Source organism: Haemaphysalis longicornis, unplaced genomic scaffold, assembly GCF_048455015.1.
Source record: "Haemaphysalis longicornis isolate Haplotype H1 unplaced genomic scaffold, Haemaphysalis longicornis Haplotype H1 scaffold_12, whole genome shotgun sequence".
Lineage (NCBI taxonomy): Eukaryota > Metazoa > Arthropoda > Arachnida > Ixodida > Ixodidae > Haemaphysalis > Haemaphysalis longicornis.
Window position 1 is genome coordinate 114,290,889 of NW_027526225.1, and position 27,249 is coordinate 114,318,137.

The window sequence follows — 27,249 nt, forward strand, 5'->3', positions numbered from 1 at the left end:
CGTCGTCAAAAGTGTTAACAACAAATACGCGGGTTCCAGGATATGTACTTACATAGCGGCAGCATACGACAGCCACCGGCTACCGTATCTTCGGTGGGTGATGATGATGATGATGATGACTGGCGCTTACACGCTGACTAACTCCAGACTAAAATCACAACAGGAATACGGCAAAAACCTAACAGGAATTCCTGCCGCACGACAGAAAACTTTGTTGTGACAACAGAAGTCCTGTTGTTACGACCAACCCATCTGTTGTTACGACACACCTTTCTGTCGCACCGACAAGTCAATTTTCTCAACGACAAACATTCCTGTAGTTACAACAGAAGTGCCATTTACGCTACTCTTCACAATGGGCTATAACATTAAAACCATGTGCAACCACTGATGGAACATCAGGATCACCTAAAGACAGGAATTCGGCACGACGGAACATCAAAATCAGGACAGGAATACGAATCACGACAGAACACCAGACTCCCGACACGGCAAGACTACGACAAGACGACAGTACGACACGCGAAAATACGACTAAACTACAGAATTATTTTCTGTCGTCTTTTTTGACTGGGACTGCCCTCGGCTGCTCCAGTGCATGCTCTAGACTTCTCTGATCAGCCCGTGCCCTGTCCTAAGCTTCAGCTGTGTCCATAAGCTCGCACCTCGTTTGTTGCTGTTAACACTCCTGACGTCTGCACATGGGCACACATATCCCAGAATGCGGAAGGGAATTCAGGCGCCCAGGGTAGCTGAATTGGCAAAGCATCGGAAGTGGTACTCGAAGGTTGCGAGTTCAGGTCCCACCCGGGGCGCACGTATTTCTCCACTTTCTTTCTTAACGTTCCTAAATTTCTGTTTCGCACGGAAACGGTCTGGACCAGGGTTCGGCAACCTGCGATTCCCGGAACGTCGTCATAACCCCCACCCCCCTCCGCGTCCCCCGGTCCCTTCGTAGCTGAAGGCCGACACGATAGTTTTGGCCTCAAACGGGGTTGGCATTGTCCCCCATCTTCACACTTAGGCAGATTACTGTCAATTATTGTGAAATACTATTATCCATTCACGAATTTTCCCCTTTTGCATGTAAATCCCCCCTCCCCCCCGTCCTCCACACCCGACTTGCAGTCCGGCCTACCCCCCTGTCAGCTTTATGCAACTCGGCCATCCACTTAATAAGGTTGCCGGCCCCTAGTCTAGACTACTGCGGCTTTCACAACGCTCCCATAGACTTTCTTTATACATAACTATAGAACACACCACAAACTTATCGCTATTATGAATGAGACAGGATGCATACTCGTTACGATGGTGTTCGTCGCGAAGCTGCGCTTTTATAGTTCTCACCAAAGGGAATCCGGCGTTCCGGTTCCTCTCGAGGACCGCCTTAAGCCTCTCGAGCGACTCGTGTCCGTAACGGGACAGCTGGAACCCCAACGCCCAGTACGGCGGCAGGAAGGGCCTCCCTATCACCTGCACGAGCATGACACGTGACATCTTCAATCATAAAGCGCTGACTGCCGGCAGAGTTGTCAGAATCACTTATTGCAAGCGGACTTGGGTCGTCTGAACGCATAGCAAGTATTGAGGAGCCACCCTCGCCCAATTTGCCCCCTCTGCTAAAAGCAGAAATTAGCCTACGAAATTCTTCCGGCCGTATCAATGGCAGCCAATCTTCACAGTTTTGTTCGTGCTTCCGGTGATCTTTTGCACAGCTCTGAAAAATAAAATCAGATTGACGGTGTGAGCACTTACGGACGAACACTTCAAGAAGTGTAGCTCAGAAGCAGTAGGTGTTTCCCTTCGCTAATAAGAAAGTAAGAAAACGGTTTTTTTTTTCTTTGTAGAATAGAGGGGTACAAAGAAAAATTTGTCCCGGCTTGTAGGTTTTGCCATGACTGGAAACAGCACCGCCGAAGAAAACGAAACTATGTCGTTGGTGTCCTAGTGAGATACCCGCACATGGCGCGTATGCCGCTTGGCATACGTGCCAATACTATTTTTTTCCGAATCGACACAGGATGAATTTAAAGTGTGCCCCACAGAATTGTTACTTTGGTTAACGCTCTCAGTTGTGTGGATTTCTTATCCGTAGCGTTAATTTTTGCATTTAATGTACCTGACAGCATTCGCGGAAAATAGTAAACTTTTTTTTCTCGCTGGAAAAAGTAATATTTTTTTACTGGAAAACTAAACTGTTTTTGTTTTCGCGGGAAAACGTAAACTGTGTTTTTTTGCGGGAAAGAGTAAACTGTTTTTCTCGCGGGAGACACTAAACTTTTTTTTTTTGCAGTGACGTCATCTCCGTCACGGAAGTGACGCCAGTACAACGAAGCAAGCGGCCTGTAAAGGGCGCACCCCTGCACACGGGGTCTTCTTGAGGGGAAGCAACCTTTAGTACTAAAAAGCACGTTATACTTAGGGTTCTTCCTTTTCGGGTTTTATATTTTAACGCGAAAGTGTTTTATGCAGGGATACACCAAGATTTCACTGACGTCATATCCGTCACGGGAGTGAGGCCAGTACACCTTTGCCGATGCGACCCGCCAGCAGGACGTCACTCACCAAGCACACCCACAAGACAGCCGCTGACCCACAAATCATGCCCAGCTGCAGATTTGGCTGCACATTTCACTCTCGTGTTTTACCGATTCCTGTGACAGAGGAACCAACCACAGTTTTTTTTTTTTTTTGCTCTTCCCTCAGCGCCTTGCTACCCTGCAACGACGCGGAGGCACGTATGGGACGTACGCTTGTGTAGAGTTCGATGACCTCCTTCGGCGAGTCTCCCACGAAGAGGAAAAAGTCGAGCACGCCGCCAATGGTGGCCAGGCGCAGTGCAGGGGCATCGAGAAGCGTGTACTCTGCGGTCACAAACACGTCGTGGGGGAGCGCTCGTGCGAGCCATTTCCAATTGGCGGGTACGCTAAACCTAAACTTTGGCCGAGCGAGCTTCAAAGAATCTAAACCCGACTACTCCTTGAGTGAAGCCTGATCGAACTCGAACGAAATGGCGTTACGTTTAGTCCTGAAACGGGGTGAAGCAGATAACTTGCGCATGCTCATGCAAGCACATTTTAGATGCCTTGATTGTCCTACATGCGGATCTCCACGACTATCGATTAAAGGGACCCTGCAACACTTCTTTCAACTTTTTCTGAAATCTTACATGCTTGCAGAACGTAGTCACCCAACACACCCAGTACTTAGATTAGGGGGTCGCAAGGTACCTCAGCCAAGAGTTACTGCTCTATGCCCATCACATAACTTGTAAACTCGCTCAAAAGATTTTTTTCTCTTTCCCGGTCTTGACCTTCTTCGAACCATGTAGCGGCTGTTGGTCGGTTTTCCTTAAGTTGCAGCAATGACGCTTTTCGACAGCAACTTAAAAAAAAAAGCCGCAAGAACAAAGCAGAAATGAAAGACGTATCTGGTGCGACGAGCAAATCAGTGCTGCTCCGTGCTGGAGGTAACTATAGCTTTCGCAGTGGTTCCAGACGCTAAGGAAAGAGTAAAAGCACTTAACGAGAGTGTTGCAGGGTCCCTTTAAGTACAATGATCGTCGCTGCACTGGGGAGTCTGGTATTTGCTGGACGGAATATAGTGACATTCAGAAAACATATAGGTAGAGCAAGTCAATACAGACCATTTGTTCGTTTTTTTTTTACTTCTAGCCCGTCGCACACACGAGAAAGAAGTAACGTTTTCTTCTTCTTGAGTTTGCAGTAGCCGCGATTAACGAAAGCGCATGCGCACCATGCATATCTGGCGGACGATAAACGAGTATGCATGCTCGGCGAAATGTTCCGGAGCCGGGCGCGTATGCTACGGCGGTTAGAATATAGGCCACGGGCAAGGTATACCGCCACTTGTAAAAGATGACGGACCCTGGGAAAGGAAGAGAACGACCATGCTTTGGAGCGCACTTGAAGCGATGCGCAGTACAGCCTCCCAAAATATTAATAATATAGTAGGAGTGACGACCGATCGGCATGTCAGCGCCTTATCGCGGTGTTCACCGGCGAAATAGGCGAGAGTACGCGCACGCGCATAGAACTATCTGCTGCGTGGAGCGTGGTCTGCTCCGCTGTTCTCCTCAGGGCAACCCACCGCCTGTGTTTCTTATCTTGCAAGGCCATTTCGCTACCGCCAAAGGTAGGTAGCAGCGTAAGGGACAAGGTTTTATTTTTATCAGATTTTTATTTATCGCATTACATAGCGCAGTGGCATAAGGCCATTCCGACCAAAAAACCCGCCCTGTTCTACTTTTATTTATCTTTCCAGTGGCATTACTCACGCTGAGCGGGGCAAGTAATCCGAAAGAAAAATCAAACGCGCATTTGATATGCGCATGTGCTTCAAATAACCACGGTTTCAAATAACCACAGTGGCAGGGGGTGTACCGCTCTCAAGGAAACAGCGTAGCAGACGACACTCCTACAGCAGACAATCCTATGCGCGTGCGCATACTCTCGCCTATTTCGCTGCTGAACACCGTGATAAGGCGCTGACATGCCGACCGGTCGTCGCTCCCGCTATATTTTAAAAATTTTTGGAGGCTGTACAGGCATGTGGCCTTGAGTAAGGTCCTCCGTATGAGGTTGAACAATAGCGAGTTTGGGTCGTAACAATCGACTTCCTACCTTTCTTCGATGTTAGTGTAACGTTGCACTTATTACACGTACTCTAAGATTACAATTATTTCCGCGTAATTAACCGTTACAACAGAACGAAGGGTATTTCCGCTCGAGCAATGCGCAGAGAATATAATCGCCCGTCTCGTTTACCCGCCCAGATGTTAGTGCCATCGCGATACTCGAGACAGCGCACGTACCCATGGCGTTGCTGTTGAGGAGGAGGAGGCCGTGCGCTTTCCCGCCTTCTTCGACGCACAGGTAGAAAGGGTGGACGCCGTACAGGTTGGCGCCGTCCTGCGAGAGCGGTGAGCCACGTAAACCAATAAACGCATTTCCTTCGCGCTTCGCGGTGAGAGAACGATTACAGGGGATGCTGGTAACCTTCTAAGAATGTGGAGGTGAAAGCCTAGTGTGACCTCTAGTGTGACCTCTAGTGTGACCTCTCGAGTGATCTGCTAGTGAACTTTCTGTTGAACTTTCATGTTGCCCCCGCGGGGCCGCATCCTCCCGATGGCGATCCCGACGAGCGTCATTTCGATCTCCTCAAGCCTGTTACGCCATGGCGTACCGTATTTTCGCGCGTATATCCCACCCCTGCATATAACCCGCACCCCCACTTTCCGTCGACGAATAAATAAATATATATCCCCGCGTATTGCCCGCATATTTTATGCATAAAAGGATGGACTCAAGCAACATTAAACATTTGTTTATGTAGAAGAACGTATTTAGCTGACTACGTAACTACATGACTTGTCGCATACGTTTTTGCAGGTTGGTATATCGTTGAGCTGTGTGTGCAAAATAAGCAGTGTCATTGGGATAACAGTGGCTTAGTCGCTATTACTGCTGTAGAGGCATCACGGCCCAACGTGCATTGCGGTGAAGCTGCACCAAAAGAAATCCCTGGAATATAATCCGCATCTCTACTTCACCCCTGAAATTTTCGCATTTTTGGTGCGGGTTATACGCGCGAATACGGCACTTTCTAGGTCTCCCCGCCCACGACGATGGGCTGATGCGTCGTCACTTTCAGCGATGTGCAATAAATTCAGCTTTGAACCGATGCTGCGAGATATACAGTCGAACCTTGTTAAAATGAAGTAGTATCGGAGCAGCAATTAAGTTCGCTATATCCGATATTCGTTGTAACGGTAGAGCTAAAAATCGGTTCAAACCAGTCGGTAATCTGGCTCCCACAAATGTCCTTGATGCAAAGACGCATTATTCTAATCTTCGGACCTACTATAAACAAGGTAACCCTTATCTTTCTCCTTGTGGCACTTCAAGCTCAATGAACCGGAACATGAAACGGCAAATTGCTACAGAACAAAGTTCATTCGAGAAAACAGGCCTGCGTTCCTATTTTTTCAAGGAAGGACGAGATCTTTGCCTGGTGGCTATTCACAGCACTGAGCAGGATGAAGTTTTCCACAGTGTCCACGAACAAAGGGGCCTTTTCTGCTTCTGCAGTTTCGGACGCTGGGAGCTTTTCCAAGTAGCTTCTAAGCCTACTGGTCAAATATTTCTTCGTTATACCACAGTTCCACTTATAAAAGAATAAGTGTCATTGAAAGGAAGCGTGAACAACCAAGGTTTGTATTTGGTTCGCTATAGCCAATAATTCGCTATATAAGTGTCTGTTAAAATGAGGTTCAGGTGTCTGTACAAGGCGCGTCCAGAATGTTCTATGCTCTATCGCCCTTTCTCAGTAAACACCTGCAGGGCTATTGTTTTCTTTTTTCAGCGCGTGCTTTGATTTCCTGTGCGGTTATGGGTACCTCACAGCAATTTCTTGTACGCTTTTCTGTGAGTCAAAACGCGAAAATGATCGTCGGTTAATTAGGTTAGTTGCTGGTGAAATTTATTTCAGGTAAAGTATATGCCACGGATGATGGGTTGCTTTTGCTATGACGGAATATTTCTGTGCTGACGTTTTATTGCGGTCTGGCTGAATTTCGGAACAAGAGATTAGGAGATCTGTGCGCGAGCTCACAAACTATCTATGTATGTGCTCCTGAAAATCGCTTTCTGTTGACTGAGCATGCTTGTAAAATTGACTACTCGTTGTTGGTACAAAACGCGTAAGTTGCTTTACAATTTACAATTAAAAAATACTGAACTACCACCTCTGCGCAGATCATGGAAGAGTTCGTGGAAAATTGCGGGCGCATAGCTTCCAAAAGAAGCCCACATTCAGCCCTGACATATTGTCATAAGTTGGCTTTCCCTCATTACATAAAAAAATTTGCAGTGAAACATGCCTTGCAGGTCGTTTTTGATCAGTTTGTGTGAAAACGCAACCGCTGGCGGCCGCTGTGCAGGGGCAGATATCAAACGAAACCAGCGCGACTATAAACGTCCTCTCTTCCCCAAAGTAACTGATTAAGGCGGATTTCTGGAAAGTTGGTATTGCTTGGTAGACGAGTAAATCGCGAAAATTACGCGAAGGACGAAGAAGGACAACGGTTGTCCCGGGGTTCCTCCTTCGTCCTTTGTCTAATTAATCCGCTTAACTGTTTATCAGAGGACACGATACATCTCTAACTCGAAGCATGCTTAAAGCCATGCCACATCATGATGATGTATCCCTCCGCAACAACCGTCGTATGATGATGTAGCCACAGACATATGAAACAATGGCGGCGGCGTAGTCAGTACAGTAAAATACACGATTGTGATCCCTTTGTAGTGGCAACGATACGATATCATCATAATCATCATTATCAAGTGAGAGAGAGGGGAATAAACGTTCGCTTTTATTAAGCGTTTATTTCTCTCTCTCCCTCTCTATCTCTCACTTGATAATGATGATGATGATGATATCGAGATAAATTTGCTCTTGATGTTCCTTTTTTTTTAGGAGCGGGACCATAGGCCTTCTCATCAGCACGGTGCGACATGAGTTGAATTACGAGGAGAGCGTTGATGTTTCAATTACCTCTCATGTTTTATCTTCTCATTAAGAAGGCATCAACCTTTCGTAATTTATTCCTTCCTTCCCGCGTACGCAGTGACGAAGATCTCACCTTTGGCGCCTGGTCCCTGGCGAACATGGCGTGCGTGGAGAAGTCGAAATTGTGCCTCAGGCTCGGGTGTGACAGCTCTCCGAAGCCGTACAGGTTTTTGGACGGCAGGTACGTCACGAACTGCAGGAACTGGTTTGTCATCACCAGGCCGCCGATTCTCGTGTCGATCCTGTATATACCCCGCGGCGCGCAGGATGGTGTTGACATCCGTGTATTTTATGCCTCCAGAATGGCTCTGTCATATCGTTGGTGGCTTGTACGAGCTCCAGTAGTGTTTCCTAAGCTGGGAGACGGCGCTGTAATGCACCAATGCTTGCGACAATAGCCAAGCCCTTTGATAAAAACGGCAAAGCCTAAGCAAGCTGATAGTACTACCCTGTGTACCGCTACGAATACCGTCAAAGCTTCTTAATAGAGAGTTAAAGCGATCGAAAAACCGGTGCCGGCACGGCGCGTGATAGGCAGTCGGACCCGCCATGGTGGCTCAATGGCTAACGCGTTGCGCTTCTTAGCTCGATGACGCGGGTTCGACCACGGCTGCGGTGACCGCTTTTTTTATAGAGACGAGAGGCGAAAACGCTCGTATGTCATGATGTGTCGTGAGTAGGACAGCCATACTTCGAGATCTGGATTTTTAGTAAATGGTCGGAGCACCTGCGCATGCGCGCAATCGGCTTCGCACCTGCGCACCCGGAGCAGTCCTGCTTGCTTGACTACCGGGTACCGTGCGCGGACCTATTCTCGGCTGTATACTCGAAACTTCCCTCTAACTTTTACCCTGTAGTCCCGCGGTTTCTAGCTGTTTCTCAAGCACGTTGCCGACGGGGCTAAGTACACTTGCTGCGCCTTGCTGCCAACCTCTCACGTAGGCAAGAGCGTCACCTAACGCTGCAGCTGCAACGCTATTGCGTGTCCACATGTGCTTCCTTCCAGCCCGACTCCTTGTTTCTCCGTTGCCGATGCTAGCCTCATTCCCTCCCTACGCCCTCCACGCCTCTCGCTTGAAAGTCACGAAGACAAAATGCAATTTTGGTTCATTAAAAAAATGGTGCAGCTAGCACTATTGGTGCAAGGCTGGAGAAACAGCGGAGCTGGGGGTCGACCTGGCTTCTTCTTCTCCCTGACCGTACTCCACCTCACGAGCGCTGTACTCGGGATCTTCCGCTCTGCGCTGCCGTTGAGGCACGGCGGCTCCGACGCGATGCTCGTGGGTTGGATCGTAGCCCTCTCAAATGTTCTCGAGCAGCGATACGAGGGCGTTCACGATGCGCTTTTTCCTCCTTACATGTTATATGCTTCTTCGGCCGACCCACGTTTCGCGGGAGTGTAAATGATTTGCTCGGCGCGGACCAACGAAGCGCTGCGTATCGCCGATGCAGTAACTCCATCTAGGCTAGGCTTGGCGCCGCCTACGAAACTGCACGAAGGTCGTGCTGGGCACCGCGCTCCGGAGGAGTTTTCTTATTTTTTTTTTTTTTTTTGCTAACCCCACCGGAGCAAACCCAAGCTTAAAGGGAACCTGCAACACTTTTTTCAACTTTTTTTGAACTCCTAAATGCTTGCAGAACGTAGTCACCCAACACACCCAGTACTTAGATTAGGGGGGCGCAAAGTGCCTTAGCCAAAAATTACTGCTCTATGCCCATCAGAAAACTTGTAACCTGGCTCAAAAAAGTTTTCTTTCTTTCCCGGTCTTGACGTTCTTTGACGGCTCGAAGTACGTCACTAAGGTCATGTAGCGGTTGTGCACGGGCTGGTTTTCCTTCAGTTGCAGCAATGAACGCTCTTCGACAGCAATTTAAAAGAATCCACAAACAGAGCAGAAATGGAAGGCATATCTGGTGCGACGAGCCTAATCACGCAGTGCCGCTCCGTGCTGGCGATAACTATAGCTTTCGCAGAGCTTCCAGACGCGAAGGAAAGAGTGAAAGCGCTTATCGAGTGTGTTGCAGGGTCCCTTTAAACCGCTCCGCTGTTGAAAGTCTGATTGTCCTGATATCAACGGCAGCAATTTTTACCGCGAACTTTTGACGAACAACCAATGTTAAGAAACCAGATGAAGCAGCTAGTGGCGACTCCCTAGCCACTTTCCGGAGATTTCCCTATGACGTCACAGAATGTTGCTTGTGCGATTGGCGGCCGCCTTCTATAAGCCACCGACCAGTAGTCGTTCAGCCTCGGTTCCGTTTGATTGTATTGTCGCGGAGCCCCCCGTTCAGTTTGCTTTTTTCTATTTCGTAGCACCCTTCTTCGGTCACCAAGCCCTGTTTTTTCTAAAAAGGCATGTGGCTTGCGCGCTGACCGACCGAAAGACGCGGCTGTTAAAGGGGACCATCGGCCCAACTTGGGTTTCGGCGCGGCCGCGGCGTTCCATACATCCCGTGGCGTGCGCGCCACTTTCGGGCTCCGGGTCCTCGGTGTAGTTCAGGCGACCTTTCTGTCTTTGACACTGTTTATTTTAGTGTTTTGTCTGAACTACTTTTTCTACGTCAATAATTCTCCAAGTGCGAGTTTTCGGGTTCAGATTTTCTGTCTGTGTGTGAATGGTCCTCTTCACTTCGGCGGGAACATGGCTGATTAGTGTTTACAAGCGTCTCCCCGATTGGCTGCAGAAAGTTGGGCCAGAATGCGCTTTTTTTCCCACGAGTCCGCATGAAGCGAATATAAACCCTCTCCGCCGGGTTCACGGGCGTCCTGCATAAGGGGCTGATTCGAGAAACGCTGCCGCCCGACGTCAGGCCCTTTAGCCGGAGGACCACGGTCCAGTCAGCCATGTCCCGTTTAGTACTCTTGTTCTCTTGACTGTTTTTCTCATTTGATGTAATAAGTGTATTCGTCCAAATATGTATGTGTTACACGTCGGCCAACGTCATGAGTAAATTAAGCAAGTTAACCTTAAACCTTTCTTCGACGTCTCCACTTCTTCACCGCGATCATCATGCTACCGTAGCGGCAGGTATTGGCCAAGTTTCGCCGCTACGGTATCACTGCAACGCTAACGTGCAGTTAATGCACTGATAACTATGTTTTAGTGCTTACCCAGAATACGTAGCTTCTGCCCATATTACATCACTTAAAGGGACCCCGCAACAGTTACCATTGACTGCTAGGAATGTATTTTGGGGTAAAGTCTATTGTCCCAGCAATCTCCTCCCGCAAGAATGATGAAAATCCGTTCAATACGACCGAAACTACGCGCGATGAAAAATCTCGCATAATCGTTCCCTCTCAACTCGACCGCGGACGGACAACGCGACGAAAGCTGCGCGATCTCTCCCGGAGAGGGAACGGCTGACGGCGTTCTCTTCGGCGTCCTTCGATATATCACAGGCCGGGGAGTTTTCTCCTTTTCTCCGCAACGTGGAGGAGCCTATTTCCGGTCTGGTGCCACAAAAAAGCAGGCATGGGTGCCTGCTCGCAAGTGCGCGCTCGGGCTGGTAAGGCGTTTTTGATGCAATAAACGTTTGTAGTCGAGTGGTCCCGTTGAAAGGGTAGTATTGAGCTCATCACTCAAACTCCGCGCACACTCAAAACACAAAAGAAACGGCAAAACTGTGCCTACAGGTTCAAGCATAGAAGAGGTTCGTACACAGCGATGACGACGGCGGAAATGGGAGAAATTAGTCGCGAAGTTGACCAGTGACAGCCGATCGGGCAGCCATGGCCTCAGTGACGTCGCTTAGGCCATGCCAGGGGTGCATAATGAGGAGAACTGAAGAGAGCGCGATTGGTTTTTCTGCGTCTTTCACAGCGATTTGCGCGCTCACCGCTTCACGTGCACGTGTAATATTAGGCTCAGGTATTCCTGGCAGTGTAATCTAAACGTCGCTCAGGTTTACTTGCACTGCTCAAAGAGTGTTTCAGGGTCCCTTTAATGCATACGCAGCGCGAATTTGGAAAGTTTGTTTTCTATAATTTCTTGCGTTTTTACGATTAAGGAATGGCTGACGATTACTATACTTCCTAATGAGAAATTCGTGTGCAGAGCGAGCTCCACTCTTCGCGGCCACGGCCATTGGCTACTGCAGGAAGTGATCGCGTGACGAGCGAACGCAATGTGGCGCGCGCTACTCCGCCGCTATCTCGCAACGTGTCGCCGAAGCCGAGCATGCAGTTGCAAATCGTGTTTGAACCTCCCGCGCAGATGCCAGTGACGGTAATTTCCTGCGTCGGCGGCGTGAACTGCGCCTTAGGAAATGAACGCGCCATCGTCGAGCGCACCACGGCACCCGCTACTGTGGCGTCATCTCACAGCGCGTCGAGCCGCTTGTCTCACTGCCTCCACCTCCCACTTTCGCCACGCTTCCCTCCTACGTTTTCTTCCCGTCTTCGGTTCTCCCTTCGTTCGCTCAGTAACGCGGACAACACCGCCGTCAAAGTATACAGTAGCGGGCGCCAAAGGGCTGCGCAGTAAAATGTCTTTCGTGCCTGCAATAAAGCTGAGTAAGTTACCAAGGGCTTGTTCTTTCAAACTGAACAATGTCGTACAGTTGAACTCGTTATAACGAACACTGATATAGCGAATTATCGGATATAGAGGACAAATTACGAACTTTGGTTGGTCACGCTTCATTTCAATGACACTTATTCTTTAATAACGAAAGCAAAACTGTTAGGGCCACGCAAACTATCGCATTATATTTGATCAGTAGGCACATACTTGAAAAAACATCCCCCCCGCGAGGGGCGCGATCAAATGCAGAGCATTTCCGGGCGCGCACGACGTTAAGTAGTTTGCGTTACGTTAATGTTGTTGCACTTGTGGCAACTGCTGACAAGAAAGCGCTCGTCAGCAGTAATTTGAATGAGTCAACGATATAAGGCGCGTCCGTAGCGTCGCATTCTGTGTCGGCATTGTGGCGCAGTCGGTAGAGTACCATGTACCTTGCGTTCCGCCCGCAGGGCCGAGGGATCGAAACCTGGCGCCGGATAGTATTTTTTTTTATATAGTAGGAAGGGGTGCGGTGCGGACTACGGACGCCAACGCGGGTGACATCGTGAGTTACTGAAATGCTCTGCATTTAAAAACTCCCTGAGTCCGAAACTGCAGACGTAGAAAAGGCCTCTTTCTTCTTAGACACTGCGGAAAACTTCATCCTGCTCGTGCTGTGAATAGCCACCAGAGGAAGATCACATCCTTCCGCGAAAAAATAAGGACGCAGGCCTGTTTTGTGATATGAACTTTGTTCTGTTGTAATTTCCCGTTTCATGTTCTGGTTCATTGAGCTTGAAATGCCATAAGAAGGAAGGCATGGGTTACATTGTGTATAGTAGGTTCTAAGATCAAAATTTGGTATCTAATATTGTTGCGGGAGCCAGATTACCGGTTGGTTTGAACCGATTTTTGGCTCTACAGTTATAACGAATATCGGATATAGCGAACTAAATTGCTGCTCCGATACTACTTCGTTACAACGAGGTTCGACTGTATTTAGTCTTTATGGCCCCTTTAAAACCCGTATATGAGGACTCCGTGGTACGAGGAGAGGTTACGGGACTCACAGCTTGACCTCGGTGTGTCGCCGCAGTATGCTGAAGTAGAAGTAGCCCCCTTTGGTGGTGCCCATCTTGAACGAGTACTGCGGGTTGCAGGCTCGGTGGGCCCGCTTGATAAACGCGAAGTTGTCCAGCATCGGAACTTCATAGCGGCGCTCGTCCGCGTTGCTGAACTGCTTGCACACGACGCCGTTACATGCGTATAGGATAATAAAAGGACGTTTCTCGAGAAGCGATCCGTTAATAAGTTAGCCCTCGCTATGACGATGCAATCGGGAACGGAAAATGACTCCGGTATAAGCGTTCTGCAGCTGAGCACGGGGACGCGGGTTCGACTCGCAGCCGCGGCGGCCGCTTTTCTGATGGAGACGAAAAGCAAAAAAAAAAAAAAAAAAACCGTGTGTTCGAGATTTCGGCGCGCGTTAAAGATCCCCAGGTGGCCAAAATTAAGCAGGAGCCCTCCGCTACGGCGCGCCTCACCGCCTGTGAGACGTCGGCGCGTTCAACCCTACGATCGATCGATCAATCAATCAATCAATCAATCAATCAATCAATCAATCAATCAATCAATCAATCAATCAATCAATCAATCAATCAATCAATCAATCAATCAAAATCAATCAATCAATCAATCAATCAATCAATCAATCAATCAATCAATCAATCAATCAATCCATAGACTTCGTTATAAGCGAAACCCCTTTAAAAGTGGTTAAAAGTTCGAATAAAGCGATATTAGATGCGACTGCATCTCATTCACTCGCCTTGTCCCTGCATCCGGCGTCGGCGTTGTTGTCGGCGTCCACCCCTCCCCCATTCTCCTCGCCGCGTGAGCTGCGCTCTCCGCCGCTCACCCCCTCTCCTTTCCGATAGCGAACACTCTCTCGCGAGGGGCATTGGATTGGATTCGAATGGATTGGCTTGGATTGGCTTGGCTTGGATTGAATTTGGATTAGATTGGATTGGATTAAAGTGGATTGTTTTGGATTGTGTTGCGTCATAGCCGCGGCAGACGCACTGGCGCCGGCGCGTCCCCTCACCGTTATGCGCGCTATAAAACGCGGTGCCTGCGCCGCTCCGCCCCATCGTTCCAGCGCCGTTCCTCCGCTGTCCAACGCTGCAACGTGAACCTTCTATGCGTCGCATCTACACAGGGGTTCCCGCGAGGGGAGGTGGGAGATTTTTTTTTTAATAAAGCGATCTGGCCGTAGAGAGAATTTACCGTGCTTGTATTCGGTCTCAACGAGCGAGTTTCGAAACCCATATAGCTTGTCATCATCGAACATTCCACAAGTCATTCCGGTCGGAACAGTGCAAAGCCACGGTTTATTATAGTATACTTAATTCATTCTAAGGGCTGCTGAGACTTCATTGCTTGTACGAGTTCTGTGTTATTTGAAATGCGCTTGAAGGAACTCTGTGGGCGTGAGGTACAACGACCGCTGAAACATTCCGCGTATAGCCCATGCAGCAGCATTCTAAAATGATAAGACAAAAAAGGTTGACACCCACCCAAATGTCGCATACGTTCACGAAGGATAGCTAGGCAGCTTGCTGAGTTAAGCAAATAACTGCCCAGAAGGCTGAGCGTTAATTGTTCGTAAACTAGGCGGCAACTCGAGGTGAGATATAAATACGCGCCCTACATATATAGAGAATCGCCATGTTTAAATCACCTGAAATTGTTCCTTCTTTTGTGCTATCACCTGTCGGTCAATAGTTGATTATTTTGCTGCGGTTGGGCCCGTAAATTTTGACCCATGACAGTTTAATTTAAATTAACTATGCAGTGACGGAAAAAGGATTCGTTAGCGTGGTTAACGCACCTGTGCGAAGCTGCCAGTGGTGTATAAAGACACGAGTCATTCAGCCACTTTCTTTTCGACTCCAAAAATTCTTCATCTCTTTCTATGACTCACCACAACCTCCCCTTTGCTTTCCGAGGTTTTCTTGACTGCCAACCCCTATTTTCTGTCTTATTTCACGGAGCCCCTCATTTCCAATTTTCTGATTCGCTATATGCTTAGCGAGGGCCTCTGTTCTGGCAGTCTTGGTGCCAAAGGGAGCTTAAGAGGGTTCAACGCTGGTCGACCACTCTCGACATGTCGTAGACACTCGAGTCACGGCCCGGGGGTTAAAAAGAAGGTCCCCTTCACCCCGAGTAGTCCGAGTGGCGCTGGCTACCACCCCCAAGTGCAGGAAACAAAAATACCTTAACATAAATACCCGAGAAAGTGCTGGGGAAACAGCCCCGCCGGTAGCGTAGTGGTTATCGCACCAGACCGGTATTCTGGAGGTCGTGGGTTCGGATCCCACCCGGCGGGCATTTTTTCACCACTTTCTTTTCGACTCCAAAAATTCTTCATCTCTTTCTATGACTCACCACAACCTCCCCTTTGCTTTCCGAGGTTTTCTTGACTGCCAACCCCTATTTTCTGTCTTATTTCACGGAGCCCCTCATTTCCAATTTTCTGATTCGCTATATGCTTAGCGAGGGCCTCTGTTCTGGCAGTCTTGGTGCCAAAGGGAGCTTAAGAGGGTTCAACGCTGGTCGACCACTCTCGACATGTCGTAGACACTCGAGTCACGGCCCGGGGGTTAAAAAGAAGGTCCCCTTCACCCCGAGTAGTCCGAGTGGCGCTGGCTACCACCCCCAAGTGCAGGAAACAAAAATACCTTAACATAAATACCCGAGAAAGTGCTGGGGAAACAGCCCCGCCGGTAGCGTAGTGGTTATCGCACCAGACCGGTATTCTGGAGGTCGTGGGTTCGGATCCCACCCGGCGGGCATTTTTTCACCACTTTCTTTTCGACTCCAAAAATTCTTCATCTCTTTCTATGACTCACCACAACCTCCCCTTTGCTTTCCGAGGTTTTCTTGACTGCCAACCCCTATTTTCTGTCTATATATATATATATATATATATATATATATATATATATATATATATATATATATATATATATATATATATATATATATATATATATATATATATGTATGAGGTAAGTAGAGACAGAGACACACGAGAAAAACATTTAAGAAATAAAAAAATAAATGTTTACTGATACTGACTTTCAGGAAGAGGACTTCCTTTCTTCCACTCTGAGGACTTCCACTCTGAAGAAAGTAAGTATTCTCCCTGAAACGTCAGTAAAGTTTTATTTTTTATTTCTTCAATGTTTTTCTCGTGTGTCTCTGTCTCAACTTAGCTTATTTGTTTCGCGCTCTGTGTGAGTTTTTATGTTGCCAAACCGTTACGTGGCGGCAGAGCGAATGACTCGAACCATGTTGAAGATGAAGCGATGTATAAAAAGGTAGAATGATCTATGTACAGTATTTACATAGCTTCCATTAGAGAGCCCGCGCCAGCAACTTCGTTGTCGTCGTCATCGTCGTAGTCCTAATTGGGTCATTACCCTGTGGGGCATTGTCCGCCTATATGTGAGTTCCATGACAATATATATATAGAAAGAGAGGTCACCAGTGTACAACTCCACAACAGGCATAGGGGTATGGTTAGGCTCTTTTTTACTACGGTTAGTGAAAGTTAGCATTTTTTAAAATTTACGTAACAAAGAAAGAAAGAAAAAACAACACGCGGCCACAGTGGAGAGCAAACCCACGCCTTTTGATGTGATCTCGAATGCCTTCGAGATCAAATCGAGATCGAGCCCTGCCCTGACGCCCAGCGCGGACTGATCGAGCGGGTAAGACGGATTGCGACAGCAAGTGGGCCCTGGACTAACGGCACCGCCCTCTCAGAGCTGAATACTCAGAGAGAGAGAGAGAGAGAGAGAAAAGCAAAAAGCCCGGATTGCTGCTCGACACTGGGGAAGGGGTGTGCAGGGGATGAAGGAGAGGGCAGGCAAAAAAAAGGGGGAAAGGAGCAGGGCCGCGTACACATTTTAGTCCCTTTGCGGGTACTATAGTCTTTTAGCTATGCCTGTGTCCTTCAGAAAACGCAGAAGGTTTTTGTTGCCTTCTGCGAGGTCGATTCAGCAAGGGTTCTATTACCACTGCCTCCCGGCCGCCTAAGCGTGTGTTTGGTCGTCCATTAAATATCCGAACTCTGTCTTAGTTCAATGCTTTGTTAATATAGATTTAACCGGAGTACCTTGAAACGAGCGATTCGGTTGTGGTACTTGGTGAAGCTGAACTGGACGTTGGGTATGAGGCCCTCGGCGTAGGGGCTGTACGGGGCGCCGGCGTAGGTCAGGTTGAGGGTCACGTGGTCCTCGTCCAGGGCCGAGGAGCCGAGCAGCCGGTAGCCGTAGTAGTCGGTCGGCTGGAAGCAGCGCGGGTACGGCGGCCCAGCCTCCTTCCACATGCACATGACCTTCTCGCAGTCCTCCTTGCGCTCTGTCACTGCACGCGGAAGCGCGACACGACTTAAAGGAACTTACTTCCGGATGTAACTTCCGGCGTTCACCTATTAGGAACGAACTTGGTCTTGCAAAGCGCACTGGAGGAAAACTCCGTCACCGCACGCGGAGGTGTACGAGTATCCGACGCTTTGACGCAAGCGACACAACTTATGGGAACTTACTTCCGGATCTCATTTCCGATGTCCTCCTATAAGGCAGGAACTTTATCTTACAGGGAATACTGGAGGAAAACAATTCACTGCACGCGGAGGCGCACTACGAAAATCTGACGCGCCTTGACGAAAGCGACGTGGCTTATGAGGAACTAACTTCCGGTGCTCACTTCCGGTGTTCACCCATAACGCAGAAACCTATAGGCTCACAGAGCGCAACGGAGGAAAACTTCGATTAGGCCGAATTCATAGCCGAAAAAAGTTGGTATCAAGGAGGAAAGGAAGACAGGCTCTGACTTTTTCTAAAGACCGTGGGTGAAGCAGCTCCGTTATTTTAGGTGTCCGTGGATTCCACTTGTCTATGCGATTCTCCTGCGCTGCTCCTCGCCGAAAGGCACGGGACACCGAGTAGGCGGCTGCGATTGAACCTCACTTCCACACCCAAACCTACATCCAACTCACAAGGTTTGGGAGAGAGCTTTGATCATTTCCACTCTCGAGAACTAGCGACGCGGCCCGTGATTAGTGTATCTTGACCTGAGGAAGCCACCCAGAAGGAACATGTTGTTTCTAATAGAGCGTATATTCTCCCTCCTCTGACGCTGCTTCCGGTCATTTGGAAGTTGATAGTTTCGCCGCCGTGGTACGCGAACTGTGCGAACACCAAAGGAGGTGGTGGAGGACGCGAAATTGGCGGGAAACAAGTAGTAGCAACCAAACAACACTGACAGGTTTATGTGGGTGGGGCTCGGCTACAGTGCACTAGAAGGTAAGGTGTGTCGATCAGGTGAAAAACCCATAGAGAGCGCGGGTCCCTTTTGCGAGGAAAAAATTGTATGGAGCGCAGGAGTTCCCCACAGAACTCCTGTTGCAGCCAGCGCCATCTGTAAGTTTTTAAATCAAACTAAACAGTTATTTGACGGATTTTATAAAACTTTATATGATAAAATAAAGAAATAGACCCATTTAGAGCAATAAATATGGAATAATTTATTAAACAATACTTATGCAACCAACCGGTAAGTAGCGGCCGCCAGGGGCGCTGCTTACAACAGGAGTTCCTCAGCAGAAATTTTCATCGCAAAAGGGACCCCCCAAATCGGCCCCGAATGATACACCACTCTCGTCTAGTACACTGTAGCTCGGCTAAGAGTGACACAAACAGAGCGCCACGTTTGTTTCCTCTCCTCCTATTGCGCCGTGTCTTTTGCGCTGTTTTCAGGCCTAGTCATCAAGCTTGTAGGTTCCGGACTAGACGTTTGCAGGAGACTTCTAGAGACTCGACTGTGCAGCACCAAGAAAGTTACGCTTACTGCAGCATCCGTGGTCATGGGGAAGGTTTCAGCGCAAGTGGGGAAGAGAAAATAGGCTTGGAGAATTGTATTCCTCGCTTTTCCTCCTTCCACCTAGGGGTAAGTTCAGAGCGATATTTGTTGGGGATGGCCTCGGGCTCTACTATCACTCCCAGGGGCCGTGTATCCACTTTTGACTCCACCATTGTTGCGGGGAAGGAACGTGCACACAGTGAATGGGGAAGGCGGGTGATGAGGACAACCCACTTCTCCGCCCGCCCCATCTTACCGATTGTTATGACAAACTGTACGGATAGCGTGGAGGATGGATGGGCTTCCCTTGCAGGCCGTATGACATTCCTTTGCCAATGGCGGTTGCTCTCCGCCTGCAAGTTACTATGAATTACGAAAATTGCGCTAACTGGACATGCAGACGAAGGAAGACAAACAATCCGCAACTCACGACTATTTATTTGCAGGAAAAGAAGTTGCTTAAATAGGCTCACATGTGACAAGGTATATATTTGGCAAAGTGGACGTTGCATCAATGATCGCCTCAGAGAACAAGAACGGCACTGGATCACACTTGCCCATTCATTGCCGTGATTGTGGTTGTGCGCCAGGCCTCAAAGAAACTATATTATCATTGATAGAAGCCGTGACATTGTGGCGCGTGAGCTGTCAGAAGCGTACATCATTAAAAAAATTCACGTATTTCCACGAAGTGAATCATGACGAGTGGGTGAAGCACTGGGGATCTTTCTTACAGTAAATCACTTGTGCCATTGCCCACTCGCGCATGTAAATGAGTGAGAACGCGTGTGTACAGAAAAACAATTCCAATACAATACAATCCGATACAATCCAATCTAATCCAATCCAATGCTTCTCGCGCATGCGCTACACTGTGTACACGGACGCCAAGCCCCGGAAAAAGCGAGGTCCTAAGGTACTTCGGCCTAAAAATCGCGAGGGGTGCATCAGTGAACTGTCATCACTTTTTAGCAATGAATTCAGTTTTTTTAGGCATCATGCGGTGGGCGGACTCTTAGTGTTGTGGTGTTGTTATCACTTTCACTATCTGCTTTATTGTTTTATGTTACGTAGAAGCCTATTTAGGCCAACTTCTTTTCCTGCAAATAAATATTTGTGAGTTGCCCATTGTTTGTCTTCCTTACTGTGTATGTACAGTTGCGCAATTTTCTTAATTCATATTGCACGAACAAGTCCAACAGCATATTTTACCAGTTACCATGTTTTTCCCGCAGAGTTCCCTACTTACAGAGGGAAAACTGTCGCTGCAGTCGCGTTCCGTCATGGGCACCGCCACATCGGGGAGCGACGTTCTTCGCCTACTTGACTTGGCTGCCCACATGGCTTGTTTTTGCTCTTGAAGCCAAAATTAACAACGAATGTAACATTTTTTTTTCTCGTTCGTCCTGCATAAAGTTTTCAAATAGTCCTTGACAAATAAATCTTGTTGGAACTTTATTTTTACAATAATTCCCCACATTTAAATAATATTTTATATTAAAATTGTTTCTTTTTTAAAGTCGCAGCACACTTTTCAGCCTGTTCATAAGCCATGCCAAGGGCAAGTGGAACTCGCCAGATTTCCCTCTGAAACTCTGAAGCAGATGAAACTCTTTGGTTTCTTCCCCTTCTCCCTCCGTTCTGGAAAAGCGGGCCCCAACGGAGGAGGTTCCGCACTCCCTCAAACCGGTTTTACGGAACGGAGCCCGGATTTTGCCGGAAAGCGTCCTTTTACGGAACGCGTTCCCTCGGGGCCCGTTTTTGCGGCACGGACGGAGAAGAAAGCGAGCCCTCCCCTTCATCTCGTTGCGCATCTCACTGGACGGCACGGCTGCGCACGGTATCCTCTCGTTGAGCGGTGGCTCGAAGGTGTAGAAGCTGCTGCGCTGCCGGTTGTAGAAGTAGGTGGCCACAGTGATGGACACCACGAACACCACCTGCTTCCACTTGCCTGCACAGGAGACGCCGCGCATGCGCAGGGAGCTCGCGTTAACGCTGCCGAGCCGACACCACAGTAACAGTGTCGGGTTGCTAGATTCCTCCTTCGAATCAATAACCAAGAACATAGGATGTGATGGTTGCCAGGACGTGATAGTCGGCACCTTCAAGCAGTCTTTCCGATCACTTTTCCCCTGAGAGATCCCCAACATTTCGTTGAATATAAGGGCTCATTGGTTAATATATTGATTGATTTATTGAGTGAGTGATTGATTCATTGATTGATTCATTCATTTTTATCGATTGATTCGTAAAAGGGGCATTCGCGATGTATCGTCATCCCTCACCAAGGAGAGGGATGATGGTCTTGTTCCCCGACTACTGGGATTGTGACATGCCATTCTATTCTACAGTGTATACTCATAACCACAACCCTATACTCCTCCTATTCCTCGTCCTATTCCTGATTTCGCTTAGCAAGCTTGCGAAGAGTGGGTTATTTCACTGCTAGGAGAATACCATGGTGCTGATGCATCGTGGAGTACAGGCGCCGTCAGAAGCAATTGGAACACGGGAGCTGTGGCCGAACCCCATCGGAGCGCCGTGTAGCCGCACCGGCGCCAAACGAAAAGACCAGAATACGCATGTGCGCCTGGCGATGGCGATAGCCCACCTATACATCTCAAAACACTTCTTACCTATATTCGAGAATTATTCGCAGCATACTGGTCTTGGCGATGGCGCTGAAAGCATACAGACCTAAAAATATTTGAAGAAAAAAAAAAAAAGCTCTCTCTGCAAATTTCTTTGAGAGCGCCGTTCATTCGGCAGCTCGCGTGAGCTGGAAGTGTGCCAAAAAATTAGCAGTGGCTTAGCTCGGCTATGCCAGGATATACGTAGCGTGAGCTAATGTTCAGCTGGTTATTCTTAGGTTTCCTGGTTGTCTTGGATTAGCTGATTATTATGCTTACTGCTGCTAAAACGATTTCCAATCCAATCCAATCCAATCCAATCCAATCCAATTCAATCCAGTCCAGTCCAGTCCAGTCACTGCTCCTCGCGCATCCGCAGCACGGCTCTCCAGGAGCCACGCTAAACGGCTATCAAGCGGCTCTGGCGCACCGTAAGACTTGGCTACTGCGCAACGGAGGCGCACAGCTGGGCATGCGGCGGCGCCAGTGCGTCTGCCGCGGCTGTGACGTCACTCCTCTGGAATGCGCATACCGGCGAATGTGCAGACTTAATTCTCTACACACCCGTACTCCAACTGGATAGGATTTCCAATCCAATCCAATACAATCAAATTTAATCCAATGCAATGCAATGCAATACAATGCTCCTCACGCTTGCGCAGCACGGCCCTTTAAGGTCCCCGCGAAACTGCTCAACCTGCCAGTGTAGCATACACTACAAAACGTTGTCAGATGTGTCTCTGCTATCAGCGCCGTCACCGAGATCAGTACGCTGCGAAGAATGCTCGAAGACAGATTAAAAGCGGTGGTTTGAGATGTATAGGTGGGCTATCGTCGGTGTAGCTACACGGCACTCCTATGAGGCTCGGCCACAGCTCCCGTGCTCGAATTACTTCTGACGGCACCTGTACATGCGTAGCAACGAGCAAGAATCCCCCCCCCCCTCCTTTTTTTTTTTTTTTCAGTCAGCCAGGCAGGAAATTCTACAATGTATTTCTGCGTCGCAACAACAATCGTGGACAGGGTGGGGAAAGCTGATTAGGCGTGTTTTTGCACACACCTATGAGTACCTGGTGCTTAACATATGAACATATCAAGACGAAGCAGTTAACCGGAATTTCATGACCCCGTAGTCGATTGTTTGTGGGGTTTAACGCCCCAAAGCTACACCCGGGCGATGAGGCGCGCCGTAGTGGAGGGCTCCCCGGATTGATTTCGACCACCTGGGGATCCTCAACGCGCGCCGAAATCTCGACACATGGGCGTTTTCGCTTTTTGCCTCCATCAGAAAAGCAGCCACCGCCACCGGAATCGAACCCGCGTCCTGGGGTTCAGCAGCCTTCGCTAGTGAGCCACCGCGGCGTTTATGACTGCGTAGTTCTCAACGTACAGGCAGACAAAAAAAAATCGGGTAACCCTGCACCCCAGTCTGGTGGTGGCATTATTGAGAAGGAGGTTGATATATTTGATAGCGCGTTGATAGCGTTTTGATTGGTCTGGAGGGGAAAGTGCGTGAGAGGGTATGAAGCTAATGGTACGTGAAGGAAAAAAGAAAAGGCCCGAACGGCATTGGCTGCGCAGTATGAACAACGGGTGGTCGAACCGTTTCGTCGTTAACTGGCAACCGTTGTTTATTTTTTCGGTTCAGTTCCGGTTCGTTGTTCAGCATGCTCAAAAAACGGTTCGCGTTCGGGTTCAGTTCCGGAAAAAAAATACCGGTTCGGTTCCGTTTTACGGTTCGCTTCTGTTCCGGTTCGGCACCCTGATACATTCATCTCCTGAACCACGTATCGGGGTACATTTAAATCGCTCGTAGATGCGTTTATATATGTGCGCGAAAAATGGCTGCATGCTTTCGTTTATTTGCGATTAGGGTCTTTGAGGGTTTGACGATTGATTATACGCACTTTGAGCTTTCGCGCTTCTCCCACCTGTCTTTACGAAGGGAGGGTAATTTTTTTTTACTTAGTTTTATAAGTTATGTGTGAACACCACGTACAGCCGCCCAATTTTTTACCAATATCACGAGAGCGTCAACCATTCCTTCGATCAGCGCCGTATGATGGGGCGATACGACAAACATGGCGAGAGTAGACGCATGCGCTTAAGGCCGCTGCTGCCGTCGTCTGCTAGGCTGTTCCAAGAGCACACAGCTACCCTGCACTGCTGTTACCAATCGATTTCACTTGCCCTCTTCGTACCGTTAACGTCTGGTTGGAGGGCAGTGTGATTAGCGAATAAAAATTCCCCCGCATTTCCCCGAGGGGGAGAATGTGAAAGTGCGAATGCACGGTTGTCGGCCCGCTTGCGGCGCTTGCGCTCGGCCCCCGCAGCCCACCGCCTCGCCGCCTTCTCTTCCATCTCTTCCATCGGGTTTGTAGTATCACGTTTACACCACGCAGTTATCAAGCCGCTATAACGCCGCTGAGTCGCCAACGCACGCCGCTGACGACGTAGTTTGAATGCGTTAAAGATATAAGGCGCGTCACTAACACTAATATCAGCGTCGCGTCCGTGGCTTGGTCGGTAGAGCGTCGCGCTGCGGCCGCAAAGTCCTCGGATCGAAACCTGGCGCCGGATGCTGTTTCTTTTTTTTAAATATAGAGGAGCACTGCGGACGCCGCCGCCGCCGCCGCCGCCGCCGCCGGCGGTGGATGGTTTGGGGTCGCTTATAAAGTGCATTCGCACTTAAAAATCGGGGGCGGCCGTCTGCTCTTGGAGCAGCTTAGCGGACGACGACAGAAGCGGCCTTTGCTTAATGCGCTTGCGGCTACTCTCGCCGGGTTTGTCGTATCGCTCCATCATACGGCGCTGATCGAACGAACGGTCCACGCTCCCGTGATATTGGTAAAAAATTGGGCGGCTGTACACACAAAAATACGTTTAACTATACACGCAAAAATAACTGGGCCTATTTTTAAGGAGAAGGACGTAGCCTACAAACAGTAATTTTCTAATGTTAGGGACAGGGAAGGAATAAGTTGCTGTGTCTTCACCTCGCTTCGAATTGTATTGCGTGCTTTTTTGTTTATGAAAAAAAAAAAAAGCTGCACTCTTCAGTGAGCTCATCGGCAGAGTTTTCTTTATCAGGGGCTTGTCAACTGAACATGAGTGTTATCTCTCTCACTATCTCTACTCTTTCTAAAAAAGATGCTAACGAAGAATAAAAAAAAAAGCTGATGTTATAATTTACAACATTTATTACAGGCGGAGACGTCCTCATTTGCATGCAGAAGTCATAAATATAGACAATTCACTCAGTAATCAAAATGAGGCCAAGGCGGATTCACTCCAAATCAGAATCAATATCCGGTATGTGCAGCAGCGCTCGGACTCGAAGTAAACACAAAACAAATAAAGGCGCAGTGTTGCCATTAGGTTGTTAACAACGCACCATTATTCCTGTTCCGTTGCGTAATACTGTGAATAGGGTGAATCTGATTATTACCGAGTTGTCGTATTTCCCTTAACGTACCGAGCGTGCACGTTAAATTGTAGTCTTGAGTTGAGTCTCAATGACATGTTGGCAGACATGTTTGCCTTGCGTGATATAAGGAGTGAGTTGCCGTCGATTCGAGACGCCGCCTCACTCTGCTGGCTAACGGCGACAGCAGTGCTTCAAAAGTCCAACCCCTCTGTCCCGGGTTAATCGAGGAAAGACTGCGCCTCTGCAAACGGATAAACCCCTGGAGGTAACAGGGAGTTGTATCGCTGAAGAAAGTAATAACTTCTCGTCGCTTTCGACAGGATGTCGACCACTTCAGAAATTTGAAAGAGTGTAGCCGTCATTTGACATAGCGACTTCGAAGGGATGGTTTTTCCACGCGGTTTTACAGCCTCGGCCCCAAGCCCAAACACTTGTTTCACTCCCTCGACTGCTACGACGACACTGGTGGTATGGTATGACTTTGTTGTGTCGCGTGTGTTACCGCATTTCCCCGATTCTAACGCCCATCTTTTTTCGCTAGAAGTAACCCTCAAATTCGTGCGCGCGTTACAACACGGCTCAACACTGAAAGCGGCTTCGAAGCTGCCAGCACCTGTTATTTGTACGCGAACGCCTTCAAAAATACAATTCAATTCAATCAAAACAAACTTTTCTGTTTGAAAATTGTAAGGCAAGCTTACCGGCGCGTTACAATCTGGGGAGCATTATAATCGTGGAAATACGGTATTTCTCCTGCTGCCCCCCCCTCCCCCCCCTTCCCCCCAACTTTTACCCCTGCATTTAGCACTGCTGTTTTTGTATTTGACACTGCGTTACAATTCCTTATGTTACGCCGGAACGACAGTGCGCGAAGGATTCTAAAGGAATTTCGTCTTTTATATGATGCCGGTATACACAGGGAATTGGTAGACGCATTTTTGACGTTACCGGTCGGGAGGGCTCTAACTCAAATGACTCTAGTCAGTGCTTGTCGCTCCTAGAAACAAAGACGCCGAGGTCACATTAGAGATTGGTAGTGTTTATTACCGCGGCCACCTAGAGAATTACCATCAGAAATTTCTCACGGCAGTCACTTCTGATTGGCTAAGCACGCCATCCGGAGATTCTCTGGGACAAATATTCCCTGAAAACTCGTTCCTAAAGCTGTTCCTGTGATGTGGAATAGCACCTGCTTTGAAATGAGAAGGACCAGGTTCGAATCCGGCAAAGGGACGGTGTTTTTTTTTTTTGTATTCGTAATTTTTGAAGTTTTCGCCCCTCGTGATTTCGTTAATGCTTTTTTTTTTCATTCAGGTTATTAGACGCACACGACTTGTAGAATGCTTTGGATTACGTTGAATATGTTGTGTTCTGTGTCGTTGGGCTGGGTGAGGTTAGGCTCGTTGCAGTCGGTCTGGATTTCGGTAGGTTATGATGCATTTGGTATGGTAAAACACTTTGGGCAGAATAGCTTAGGTTAGGTTCGGTGAGATTGGGTTATGTTACGTTACCTTGGCAGGTAATATTATTCAGCGAATTTTAGGCCAGCCAGCTTTTAGGGAAACTGCCGGGAGAATTTCCCGGAGGTAATTCTCAAGGCTGCCGTGAGATTAGACGCAGCCATAGTGATTACGCAACGCGCGTTTCTATTTATTTTAACTCACTCATCGTGGCCAAGTTGAAGTGCGGGCCGCCAGATCCGACTGTGTCCCCGCGCGTCGCACTGTCCAGGCTCACTGCTCGCCGTCAAGCGACGCCGGCACGGTTGACGCACGCTGCCCCGACGCCAGCATGCCCGAGACGCTGCGATCCCCGCGCTGGCAGCGAAGAGGAGCGGGTCCGCGAAGAGAATTTTGGGGTGCCGCGCAGGGCCCAGGCCTCCGCGGCGGCTGTTACGGGCTCCCTCCCCCTCCCGGTGCGCGGAGTGCGCCGGGGCTTCTCTTTCGGGAGCCCGGAGCTCCTGGGCCCGCGCCAAAAAACAACACTTTGCTTGATGACGACGATGGCGATGATAGTGGGGAGGATGATGATGATGATGATCCTCGTCATCTCTGAGCATGGTGTTAGCTTCCCTGTTAATTGCAGACCTGTTTAAGGTTTTGTTTCTGCCGTCCAGCGTTACGAGAAAAAAAAAAAAACAAGGCAAAATACCGAGCAGCGCGCG

The 27,249-nt window shown here is 48.7% G+C and overlaps 1 protein-coding gene and 2 non-coding genes across 3 annotated transcripts; 2 read left to right on the forward strand and 1 right to left on the reverse strand.

Annotated features, from left to right (window-relative positions):
* Positions 1–1,350: 1,350 nt before the first annotated feature.
* On the reverse strand, positions 1,351–27,001 carry LOC144162131 (lysosomal alpha-glucosidase-like; the record flags this gene model as incomplete). Its single annotated transcript, XM_077692622.1, is given in 8 exon segments — positions 1,351–1,473; positions 2,752–2,864; positions 4,835–4,931; positions 7,667–7,835; positions 13,169–13,335; positions 17,281–17,531; positions 20,848–20,979; positions 26,750–27,001. Coding segments are annotated over 8 exon segments (1,056 nt in total), but the record flags the coding sequence as incomplete, so codon positions are not given.
* On the forward strand, positions 15,414–15,486 carry Trnat-ggu (transfer RNA threonine (anticodon GGU)). The gene has a single exon. It is a non-coding gene; the product is annotated as a tRNA-Thr (tRNA).
* On the forward strand, positions 15,878–15,950 carry Trnat-ggu (transfer RNA threonine (anticodon GGU)). The gene has a single exon. It is a non-coding gene; the product is annotated as a tRNA-Thr (tRNA).
* Positions 27,002–27,249: the final 248 nt, after the last annotated feature.